General features: G+C 34.1%; 1 protein-coding gene across 8 annotated transcripts in view; it reads left to right on the forward strand.

Moving 5' to 3' along the window:
* GRIA2 (glutamate ionotropic receptor AMPA type subunit 2) overlaps positions 1-13,401 on the forward strand; it is a 142,081-nt gene that overhangs the window by 107,385 nt on the left and 21,295 nt on the right. For all 8 annotated transcript variants that reach the window (XM_054554633.2, XM_054554635.2, XM_003776541.3 and 5 more), the window contains exons 7-12: positions 1,629-1,796; positions 2,059-2,163; positions 2,819-2,929; positions 4,480-4,686; positions 5,176-5,546; positions 9,978-10,176. In XM_054554633.2, the coding sequence (XP_054410608.1) occupies positions 1,629-1,796; positions 2,059-2,163; positions 2,819-2,929; positions 4,480-4,686; positions 5,176-5,546; positions 9,978-10,176 (1,161 nt within the window). The remainder of the gene's footprint in view (positions 1-1,628; positions 1,797-2,058; positions 2,164-2,818; positions 2,930-4,479; positions 4,687-5,175; positions 5,547-9,977; positions 10,177-13,401) is intronic.

Consider the following 13,401-nt stretch of genomic DNA (forward strand, 5'->3'; position numbering starts at 1 on the left):
AAAGGAATTTTACTCTTACTGTGTTCATGCTCTGAATCATATTCATAATATGCTACGTGGATCTAAATGCTTTCAATTCATTCAAGCTAATCATATTTTTATAATGTAGTTAACCCACATTTGTAGACCTCAAACACATTTAGTAGACAGCTTTATAGCTTTCCCTTAGTAATGTGAGCAAGCTAAGTCAAAAATGTTGGCTTTTAGCTATGATCATAATTTCCATACAAACTGTAATATTTTAAAATATTTGACTTATGCAATTTAGGTTACATTTCCTTTTCAGAGACCTAGACATAATTGTAAGAATTATTTTGGCAATAATCTTATCACGGTATAAAAACAAATTAATCAATTTTTTTCCTTTAGAATAGAAACATACAAGCGAAGCAGGTATATCTCGATGTGATATTTCTTATTTGCTTCAAGAAGTCGTTTCTTAAGTAGATGTCCTGTATTGTCGTCTCCGGTGAACAACAGAGTATGGGGAGCTTAGTGGTGTTACTGTTAGATGGCTTATCTTTTTTCAGTGACAAGGAAGGCAAGGTTTTCAGTGGAATTTAGAGAAAGAGAAATGTGTGGAGGTCTGGGTATTTGGAGAAGACAAAGATGAAATTATCATTTTTGAGAGTGAAAGACCTGAAATACTAAGGAAGTGAGTAGAATTATTTGGGAATCCTGAGTGCCTGTTTTGGATTGGTGATCAAGAATTTAGCATGTCACAAAGTCAGTATGGTACAGTATTGCATTTTTTTCTCCCAAGTTTCACCATACTTTTAGTACTTACAGATTGAAAAATAATGACAGAAATTTTCTCAACATTCAGTAAAACTTTAATGTCAAAATGTAATTAATCATTAACTGACAGCATCATCCATTTGGCAAACAGTAGTATAGATACATGCACATACTACTACTTATCTAGACACTGACAATGCCTGGTACACATGTAGTATTAATCTGCTTGGCCCTAGAACCTGTAATAATTCTGCTGTCCCACTGGGATCTGAATACCGTAAGTTTGGAACTAATGTTATCATACACTATTGAAGCATGGAGGCATGGGGGCATAGAAATTATGAAGTTTTGTGGTTCTTCTACTTGATTATCAGAATTGCCTAGGGGAGCCTAAGTAGACACCCCTAAAACCACTGCAGATCAGTGTGAGCATGACCAGGGTTGAATTAGAGACTAAGAATCCTGAAACTAATCCCTATTCCTTCTGCATTGACAAATGAATTTCTCATTAGACTGTAAAGAAATATTAATTGTTAATCTTATAGTTTTGTATATCACCATAGCAGGCTATAAAGTGAGGCTGTAACAAGAAGCAGGTTAGAAAAAAAAAGAAAAATAAACATTGACACAATTATTATGAAAAGGTCTCACCTGAAACAGCTGAGATATTAACATAATAGAAAATGTTTAGAGTCAAGAGCACATTTCATAGTCCCCATGTTTTGTAATGCTTCTCTTCGATTCTTAGGTTTCTAGATGCAGAAATTGTGTTTAAATTCTTGGACTTTTAAATGGTATTGTGTGCTGAGCAACTGCAGTCTTGATTGCTGGGGTGCGGTGAGTTTCTGAATTTTCTCCCGTTCTTATGAATTGTGTGTGATCCTTTGCAGTATACTTCTGCTCTGACCTATGATGCCGTTCAAGTGATGACTGAAGCCTTCCGCAACCTAAGGAAGCAAAGAATTGAAATCTCCCGAAGGGGGAATGCGGGAGACTGTCTGGCGAACCCAGCAGTGCCCTGGGGACAAGGTGTAGAAATAGAAAGGGCCCTCAAACAGGTCAGTTACTCAAAATAATCGTTAACGTGACTTAATATGACCATTAATGTTTTCTTCCTGCTAAATTAGTCATCCTTGTCTTATTCCTTATATCTAATATACAGGCAATGTTCTTTTCTAACAACACAAAGGTAGGTTGAAGAGAGAAACAAACCTTATTGATGTAGTTTTCTTGACTTCAGCTGGTTAAAGTAATCTGTACAGTGTATATGTTTGGTTGAAGTAAATATATAACTCTGCTCCTTTCCCATTTCTTCATTAGGTTCAGGTTGAAGGTCTCTCAGGAAATATAAAGTTTGACCAGAATGGAAAAAGAATAAACTATACAATTAACATCATGGAGCTCAAAACTAACGGGCCCCGGAAGGTAAATCCTTAGTGATTTAAAGGCAGTTATATGTGAGGAGGTGAGTTAGCTAGCCTATGAGCTCACCCTTCCAGAGAATTCTGGAGATGTATATTCACGTAGAGTTTAACGACTTCCAGAAACAGATATATTTTGAAGGTTTTTTTTCCTAAAGTCTGTTTATTTCTGGTAAGTAACATTGAATTATAATTTTAAAAACAATTGTAGGTAGAGCTGTTGAACTTTAATTTTTTAGACTGAAGTGGAAGTCTTTAATGAAAAGAGAAAGAACTGTTGTTGAAGGTTTACGGTTCAGAAGACAAAAAGTAGCTGGTGCAAATATGCATGTAACTGTTCAATTCAACATCAACCTTTTAGCTGCTTAGGCTAAAATGTCATTATTTGGATTTTAATTACATTTCTATATGATCACTCCCAAACAATTACTCTTAGAAAATACGAAAAGTGAATATGAAGAGAAAGTCATTTTTAGGAATTTTTTAATACTTCTTTTTATTCCTGTTAGATTCACATATATAAAAGACATTTCTGTTTAGCACAAGTCCAGTAAATGTGGGTCTAATTTCAGATTCAGACATGGCTTTGAAAATAATTAAATGCTTTGCTAATAGACCAGTCATTTATCCATACGTCTGTCTGCTGTAACCTTTTCCAGATTGGCTACTGGAGTGAAGTGGACAAAATGGTTGTTACTCTTACTGAGCTGCCTTCTGGAAATGATACCTCTGGGCTTGAGAATAAGACTGTTGTTGTCACCACAATTTTGGTAATTTGCTACATATGCCATGTTTTACTTTGTATTTTCTTATGGCTAATATCTGCAGGAGTAGCTATTTATATTTTAGGAGAATAATATCTGTTTTGCTTCTTTTGCAATGTTTTAATCATTTATTGCATATTTACTCTGTTAAAAGGAATACACAAGATCTAGCTAAAGCATTGAAAATGTTCCCCATTTTCTTTAAGGAATGCTACAGTTTACACAGATAATTCCTACCCTGGTGATTACATCAGTGAACAATTGGGGAATGTTTTGAAGAGTGTTCCTCATATTTCTGCGAGTTCTTCACTTTTCCATTCCCACCCAATACTGTGTAAATTCTTTCTTTCCCTTTGTTACATGATTTCATGATGATGTCGAGTTGTCTTTATTCTATCTAATGAAAGATGATCTCCTTAAAGATAAGGATTATTTCCCTTGTTTTTACTCCAAATTTCAGCACTGGTTGGCACATAGCTAGTACACAATAAATGCATATTGAATGAATAAGGAAAACTTGAACTGGATCTTCAACACCCAGGCTTTGGATAGATGGAAGAGAGATGTGGATCAGCATGACAAGCTGTTGGTGAAATGAGATGGAGAAAATGGTGTTCGTTATAGGACAGAATTTTGTGACAAAATATTTTGTTGTATTTTCTTTTACAAAAAAAAATAGCCTTAGCAGTGAAGTTGTAAATTGGTGTGATTTATTCTCCTAACAATATTGAGAGCAGATATAGACAGATTGATAAGGGATTTGAATTAAAACATTGGTAGGCAATTGAAAATCTCTTGATATGTGCAAATTAGACATTTGAGGATTTTTGCCTTTATCATGCCATTGAGAGGAACTATCTCATTGAGACCCCAAATATCCTCAGTGCCACTTTCCAGTGGAGAATATTGGACTGTGTTGATTCATTTTTTCTTGCTTCCTTTTTCTTATGTTTACAGGGGGAAGCTACTCTCTAGCTATCCTTGTAGCGTCATTCTAGGATATTGTATCTCACAGATGAAGTGAGACCTGAAGCCTGCGGGGGTAGAATCAGTACATCATCATGACAATGATCCTTTCAGTTTGTGTATCACTGGCCATGAACCTGATTTCCACATGAACCTTATCTTTGGGACAGCAGTAACACAGGGTTTTGGGTGAATGCTGGTTTTGGGATTGGCTTAACCTTAATCAAGGATAAGGGTGTGGTGAATCCAAACTTGAATAAAATAGGTGTTGAGCAGTAATATTTTGCTCTAAGTCCTAGTAATGACAAACATGGCTAGAGAACATACAAAGAGTTTGTGATTTTGAGTGTCTTGTTAACTCAGTATGCTTGTGTACAAGCCATCTTAATGAATTATAGTGATAGACATTCCGAGGCTTTCTGGGGGGAAGCATTATGCTTAAATTATTCCTCTACTGTTGAGTGTTCACTATCTATATTCTTCATTCACTCTGGCTAACGGGTAATAATTAAACCAGAAGATTTGATTCAGTGAGAGTACATAATTAACATAGATATTTTAATCAGCTAAAGCAAAGTCTTTTCATATAGGAATCTCCGTATGTTATGATGAAGAAAAATCATGAAATGCTTGAAGGCAATGAGCGCTATGAGGGCTACTGTGTTGACCTGGCTGCAGAAATCGCCAAACATTGTGGGTTCAAGTACAAGTTGACGATTGTTGGTGATGGCAAGTATGGGGCCAGGGATGCAGACACGAAAATTTGGAATGGGATGGTTGGAGAACTTGTATATGGGGTAAGTATAGCTCTTCTCATAGATAAAGTCATTCAATTTGAATTGTTGTTGACAGACTGCTTCCTCTCGCTGTGAAGTATCTATATATCTGAGGTTGTTGATTTCCCACATTACTCTAGAAACATTATCTTGTTGATTTGTGAACATCTGAAAGATTAAGATTGAAGCCAGAAGTAGACATGTAGATTAACTGAGACAAGCATTTCATCTCTCTTGAGGCATATGGGCCATATGTATTGTCAAAAGGCTGCAAATGCATGGATGCAGTGCATCATAGTCAAGCCAGATGGGTATACTGTGTATTCATAAAGAGGAGGGGCATTCAGAGAATAATTCCTTTTTGTTTATCGTTTGCTGGGACTATACCAAGGAAAAAATTATTGTCATTTTTCTGATTTCCTCTCCTTTTTCTTTGATCCAGTGACATAACCACGATTCCCTTTTCACCATGACTCCAGGTACTATTACTTTCCTTTTTTTCCCTTACAGAAAGCTGATATTGCAATTGCTCCATTAACTATTACCCTTGTGAGAGAAGAGGTGATTGACTTCTCAAAGCCCTTCATGAGCCTCGGGATATCTATCATGATCAAGAAGCCTCAGAAGTCCAAACCAGGAGTGTTTTCCTTTCTTGATCCTTTAGCCTATGAGATCTGGATGTGCATTGTTTTTGCCTACATTGGGGTCAGTGTAGTTTTATTCCTGGTCAGCAGATTTAGCCCCTACGAGTGGCACACTGAGGAGTTTGAAGATGGAAGAGAAACACAAAGTAGTGAATCAACTAATGAATTTGGGATTTTTAATAGTCTCTGGTTTTCCTTGGGTGCCTTTATGCAGCAAGGATGCGATATTTCGCCAAGGTTGGTTACTCACCTGCTTCAACTTTGTGCATTTTAGGTCTCAAGTGGACATTCATGGTGTTTATGAATTCACCCTAAAGAAGTTACCAGCTGCCGACTTCCTGTCCAAGCAGTTTAAGACTCTTGAAGGACATCCTCTTAGCTTCGGCATAAGTCTGTGAAATATTTGAACAATGTTCTTCGAATGTTGCTCATCTATTTCTTTGGTGAAATTATACACACCATGGAGAGGCTATAAAATGCATAAGGTTCCTATCATTCCATGCCTTCTTGGAGGGGTACCGTGTTTTTGCTGCATATTCTCATTTTACAGTCATCTGTGTGTTGATCCACAGACCTGTATATGGGAAAATGGGCAACATTATTTATTAACTGCAAAGTAACACCTTGTTAGAGAAACTTCATTGGCACACATCTCATCTCTTTTATTTTCCCATCATTAGCTCATGGAAATGGTATGGGAGAGATATTATAAAATTTATTTTTTTTCTAGGTGAGGTTGCTGGGTTAATATAATAGCACATTTTCAACTACCCACAGATGCCTGAAAGGGACTAATCATTAATTAAAAAACCTGTCCATGTCGAATGGTAATACACACACACGGAATAAACTCACCTACCTTTAATCTCATTATGATATGTTAAATCCCTGCACTAGAATGCCTAATTATAATGAATCTACCACAAAGTGCCTATTGGTTTTATTCATTTTGCACATATGAATAAGAATGATAGCCACGTTTGGCTCTTCAGAGGAATAAATCATGCTTTTTCTAGTGTGATTAACATTTAAAGTCAAAATGATTATCAGTCTACTGGCTCATTTTAATTTGGGCTCTATTACCCTTCTTCAATTTTACAGGATATCTTAATAACTAGTGGAGCGGTGCCTTTCGTGATACAATTTTATTATATTGTAAATTTTTAAAATCACTTTTGAGAATAACAAGTGATTAATTTAAGAAAACTGTATGAGAAGCTCAAAGATTTGCATCTTTTGCAATCTTTTTAGTATATTTCACCAAGTAAGATAAAGGAAATACATCATGTAGGCAGAAATTATCATAGCTTACTTCTCTGATAGTAGGTAATTATAGTGGGAATGATAAAAAAATTACATTTTTATGAATTATACAGATTTTAAAAATCTCAGTTCCACTAGATTCCCTGTGACTTCCCTGTGGGACTTCAGTGAATTAGAAATACGCCAGTGGAATTTGCACAGCATGACATACGTGACATATATATTTTTTTACCTCTGACAAAATATATAAGATTCATAGTTTTATCATCTCTGTATTTAGTTTATTTGATCTAAGTTAAAGATATACAGAGAAGTTTCTAATAATTTGGAGGCAAATACTAACCAAATTGGGGTCTCAGAGAACATTCTGACCCACAAAATGATAAAGAAGTGGTTCACCCTTTGGTAAGAAGGACAGTGCAGTAAGTTACCCTACTTCTGAAATGTAAGGCAATAATATCCTGTGCTATGCCTTTTGGATAGTAGAGAGAAGTGTATGTGGGTTCATTATGAAGTAGGACGTGTCAGCCCAGTCTGGCCTGGGTTCCGGTAGTTGCCTGCGCCTGGGCATGATGGCACTGCAGATAGTTGTTTAGGTATCCAGTGTTTGTCAAGGAGTGGGAAACCTATTTGCACACAGGGGCTGGAGCACAAGGCCTATCAGCAATCTCTATTATTCCAGAGTCGACCATGACATATAGATGACTTCTCCTTTTCATCAAGGCTGCATCTGAATTAAGATGTTTTTTCTGTGCTTTTGATTTCATTCATGAGTCATGACACTACAATTTCACATGTAGTAACTTTTATTTCCTGGTAAGATAAACAGATTTTTAGATAGCATATTTTTCCTTGTTATTGATTGGTATTTTTTCATTCAGAATGTATTTGATAAAAATTTATTTTATTAAAACATTTGAGGTACATATCTTTCACTTTTGCTGTATATGAATTTTAAAATTCAACATAATACATTGGAAAAGTTAATGATTTTTAATGAACAAAACTATCATTTTTTAAGAATGCAATGATGGTTACCCTAGTTGAGAAGAATACAGTAGCTTATCATTTTTAAAAAGCATGACCTCCATAGATCACTTTAGAAATGTCTTTAAATATTAAAAAAATTATAATTCTTTTCCAAGTAAAATATGATATGAAACTATATTATTAATGTTAATAGGACACATTTAAGTTGTAATCTAGAATTATTTATTAAATTAAGTGACTTCTCATTTGTCTGAAATTAAGTTTAGAATATCTTAACTATAAGACATGGTCTCATGAAGAATAGAATCACAGAAACTATGAGAGCAATATGCTGTAAAGGTTATTTTTATTGTCCTGTTTGCTTCTGGATTGTCCCCAGTGACCCTAAAGGAATCAAATGAATATAAAAACGTGTACCACTTAAAAATGATTTAGTAGGGATTAAAAAGAAATAAGAGCATATGCATATTTCTTTATTCCTTTAGTGCCGATGCCAATGGGTGAGTTTTACGTTTAATTGTAGAAGTGATTTTTGTCTGTCACCATGAAATAATATTGAACTTCCTTCTCTGCATAATTTCTCAGGAACTCTTTGAGAAACATGAATTGATACTTTAAAAATACTTAAAAGTAAATAATAAATAGCTGAAGTACTTTTCACCTTTGAATTATTTATAAGTCCAATAAAAATTTTTAGATATCATGTATATTTTAAATCAGTTGACATATTAAATCTGATATAAGGACTGGAATAGAGGACAACTTACATCTAACTTTCCTTAATTTTCACAGCTGGAATAGAATGACACAAAAATGATTCTTAAACATATCATAAATTAATATGCAATACGTAGAGTCAAAAGCAATTACCATGTAATCAGCTTTTGTTTTAAGGGATTTGAGCAGTCAGGTATTGAATCTGCGCTCTTAAATATATGATACATGTCATATAACTACACTTCCCATTGATATTGGATAAATAGTGAACATTTTGAGAGTGATTGTGTCTACATAAGGCATTTTTCAAATGTAAAATGTATTTAATATCCTTTTCAGAATGTATGTGAGAAGTGTTTAACTTTTTCCATCCTTTCATATTTATTTTTTTGTATTTCATACAGACTTGGTGATAAAGACCCTTAATTATATTCTTTTCGTTATTCCTTGCTATTTTTCTCTATCTCCTTTATTTTAGCAACTGATGTTTTTATATCAAAAAACTTTTCATTTAAGTTAGCGTCTCTCCTTTCTTAACTGCTTGAGTGGTTTATTCTACAAATATTTCCCAAGTGTTTGATCTATAATATGTTTCATCAAAAGATTTATTTCTTACTGTTAATTGTCAGAAACTTTAGATCATAAATTGCCAATCATGATCTAAATTTTTAGAAATATCACTTATTCACACTAGCAAATCTAATTGTTAGACATAGCAGAGTTATTGACAACAGAAACGGTTAGTTTTATTGATTTGTCAATATCACTTAAATTCTTAGTTACGTGCAGAATCCCATCAAATCTTTCAAAATAATACAGTATATATCTTTTTCTATATCTCTATACCTGTATTCCTCTACTTCAGGTTTTAAAGTAAATTATTGGGAATCTATTAAGCTTTTAAATACTATTTTAGGTAAGAATTTGTAGTCAGAAAAATATTGTTATTTTATTATACGACAAACTAGAAATTATGTCTTCACAAACTTTTAAATGTCTAATTTGTTTTCTTTGAGTTTTATTTTTTTCTAAGCAGGACACTTAAAGGACCAGGGTCATAGCCATCCATACTCTGAAGCCATCTGATTTTTATTCATTAATAGTTACATTTTGTGTGGTATCTTTGCTTGTAGCATTATTTTTTCCTCATTTTTCTCTACTGTATCTAATACCTATGTTTTACATACACAAAATTAACAAAATTTGAGGCCTTTTTTGTTTTGGAAATTCACTGATTGAATTAAAGGGAGGGTTTCTTTGGTGTTTAAAGTTACATCTGTGGAGTATGCGTTTTTTAATTTTTGATTTTGTTCATAAACGTTATGAGCTTTGCTGGTGATATTACATTCTCTCGTTTATGTTTACTTACGTGATGAGTGGATAAACTTTTATGAGTATTTGTAAATTTCTTGAAATTGCTTTCTTATGGGATTCATGTCATAAACTATTTGGGCATTACAATTATGAAAGTTTTCCAGAAATCAGAAATTTTGACCTGTGTGTATGTTATTAAATTTAGCTACTCTGTACTCCTTGCCCAAAATGTTTAATGATTTCCAGTTTCATTAACTAGTAGATACATTGAAAAATATAAAATTAAATGTTCCCCTATAAGTCAATATTTGCATAATACTGTTAACTGTTTTTTTATTAGGTCATTCATTTCACTTTACAAATCCATTTCATACTTGTTATTAGATCCCTCTCTGGGCGCATTGTTGGAGGTGTGTGGTGGTTCTTTACCCTGATCATAATCTCCTCCTACACGGCTAACTTAGCTGCCTTCCTGACTGTAGAGAGGATGGTGTCTCCCATCGAAAGTGCTGAGGATCTTTCTAAGCAAACAGAAATTGCTTATGGAACACTAGACTCTGGCTCCACTAAAGAGTTTTTCAGGGTAAGAGATTCTGCTTTGTAGTTTCTGATTTTGTTCCTGAAATTTAACCTATTTAAACTTTATTTCCCTCCCATAGTCAATTCCAAGGTACTATGTGAAAGTAACCCTAATTCTATTTCTGTTCTTGACCTTGTCTCTGTTTCTGACCCTTCCCTATCCCGATACTTAGGTCTAGTTCTAGTTTCTGATTCCTAACTCCTTAGGAGAAAAACCACAATGTTGCAATGAAATCTGTTTTACAAAAATTGATTGTCCTTTTGGAACAAAATTGAAGCAAAGTATAGTAGTTAAGTTTAGATTATTATGCTTTCAGCAAAACATCTTATTTTTGTTTGATTTTAAATAAATATGACTGCATGTATCTTACGTAGTTTATAATTGAAAAACTCACATTCAAACCAATTATGTTAATTATGTGTGAGGAAACAGACTATGTTCATATGTGTCGATTCTGAATTTTCTGTGCAAAGCTTCCAAGGAAAAGCCAACAAAGGCCCTCCACTTCCTAACTTTTAAAATATGTCGCATATTTATACTGTGTCTATTAGATGTAGGTTACTTTTTTCTTTTAACTGTTATTCTTATGCTCTGTGACCTGATGACCTGATGTGATCTTATGACCTGGTGTTGGCATAATTTTCTTTCTTTCTACTATTGTGTGTATAAAACAATTCTTTCTGTGAAAATGTTTAAATGCAGCTGATTAACTTAGGTCTGAAGCCAATATATGTGACATATAATGATCTCTGATAATCTACAAATATCTTCGAATATATATCTGAGTTTCAGTGAAATCTAGTCCAACTTATTCCAGAATTAGGATTAGGACCTTCAAATGGCCATCAAAATTTGAAGACTATCTCATGCTACATTACCTCTGATCTCTTTTCAGAATAACTTCAGTTCAGCTGAAGATACTATGGGAGAAAGGGTTCTGGGAGTGCGGGTGGTAGAACCATAGCTAATAACAGATAGTAACTTGGGTGTATGTGAACAGTCCAAGACCTTGATGAATTAATTAGGTACCTCAATATAAGTGCAAAAATGTGGACCATCAGCTGCTTTTTTTTACTTTAATGTAGATTTTAGAATGAATCTTGTAATGTAGGTTTCTTACTAATGACAATGTATTATCATTTCTAAACATATATGCAATATGTGTATGAATACTCGGTTTAAAAATGTTGTATGTTCCTCAATTAGAAGTGCATTTGAAAGCATTTTTAATATTTGTATGCAATGTGGCTTGCTTTTATCTTATTTGGAAAAATAAGGTGCTCTGTTTTGAAGTAAATGAGATCTATGAGAATGATGCAGATGACTGTTATAACAGGATTTACTTGGTGCTACTTACGTTGATTAAAATAATCTTAATTATTTTCAGACTCTCTCTTCCAGTTGAGCATGCATCTATGGAGAGTTTCAGTTATTACCTTGTTTGGACAATAGTAGTGCCAGCTACTTTTCACTGCTACACATTCACATTCACAAAGGTTTTCAGTATATCTTCACTGAGTCAATCATAGAAACACGTGTCTTAATCACCAAGGTGCCAGAATTGTATGGCCAGTGTATTCACATTCCCTAGTAGACAAGATAAGAAAGCTAGTTGAGTTTGGGAAAAGAATGTTGCTACTCTTTTGTTTCAGTGCACTAACCTCATGGAGCCCATTTGTTCCAATATGCAATTGTGGAGGTTTTATAAGGTTGTGGAGCTTTTCTTCCCTAGAGTAATAGAGAAGTGATGTTGGATAGTTAGGCAAACTGATGACTTCTATCTATCAGCATAGCTCCCCAAAGAAGTTTCTTATCCATTACCTCTTTTAATCTAACAATATTTCTGTCTGATAGTCAGGGCAATGATTTTTGTTTGATATCTGTGCATTATTAAACAGAAGCTCAGATAATTTGGGGTATTTGATCAAATTCATGCAACTAATAAGTATACTGAGGTCTTGTCCTCCTAGCCAGGGTTCTTTCCATACACTATTTTTCCTTGTGCAGCAAAGTCTCTGGATTTATTTCACTGCCTTCATGCTCTGCTCTTGGTTACATCCACACTTGCTTGTGTAATGCTAGAGACATGGTTGAAACCCAAGCAAGTCCTCACAGTTCCTCTCAAACTATCTCCAAAAGGAACTGTTGATGAAATGACATTGGCTAAGTCTCAGTGCATATAATGTTGTAGCGAGCTTCTCCTTATCTAGAGAAAGAAGAGTGTGGGCTCGAACTTGTTTAACATTATTCTGTTTGTACCAAAAAAGAGAAGCCAACAAAACAGCATGCATCACCAAAGAGAATAGGAACTTTATATGTTAATTCTTTCATTGAAATATATGACATGGTTGCAATTTGGGAAATTATGTATATAAAAGTTTTGTTTCTTCAAGTTGAATTAAATAAAAATGTTGCTAGTTCATGAGTAATTTTGAGCAATTTTGCTAACTGTATTATAATAATATTTGATAATTGGATGTCATGATGATAATAGTAAGGAAAATATTATTTTTGCTTCTGATTCTGAACATGTTTTCTAGGATACTATGGCTTTCCAACTGTATCCATCAAGTATCATACCTTTCACATAGAGTTACTGAATTAGTATAGGGAAATTGAATAACAGATTCCCTTTGAGTCAATAACCTTTTTCATAGAATATTATATAAAATATTTCACAAAATGAAGCTAATTTAGAGACATTTTAAAGATAAGAATATTTGATTTTCATTAATATTGTTTCCTTAAATCATAGGGTCAACTGCAGTATGTCTATTGGCTGTAGTGTTGTTGAGTTGCTGACTTTCTGGGGAAAAATGTGGCAAGGGGAATTCTTGTTTCTATTCCTAAAATTAACATTCACCAAGGTCTTGGGTTCATCCTCTCTCAACTTTCCTTTGGTCCTAAGGAATTTTGGGGCTTCTGTGTAAGGTAGATAGAGAATGGAGTGAAAGCTGACAGATTGATTATTATGGTGCCCAGCCTACCAGGAAAGGGATATGGATGAAGTGGGCTGAAGCCAGGCTGAAAACATGTATTGCTTACTTTGTTCTCTGCCCATTCATTATGCTTACTTTCGGAGCCAAGACCCAGTAAAATAGCTGATTACACATGCAATAATACCCTTTTACCACTTGCTAATCTTTAAAGTTCTAACATTTATCTTCATGTTTTGTAATGTGGCTTAATTTGGCTTTAGTGATAGCTTTTTCCTTTTTATGCTGTTTT

The sequence above is a fragment of the Pongo abelii genome, chromosome 3 (assembly GCF_028885655.2).
Source record: "Pongo abelii isolate AG06213 chromosome 3, NHGRI_mPonAbe1-v2.0_pri, whole genome shotgun sequence".
Taxonomy (NCBI): Eukaryota; Metazoa; Chordata; class Mammalia; order Primates; family Hominidae; genus Pongo; species Pongo abelii.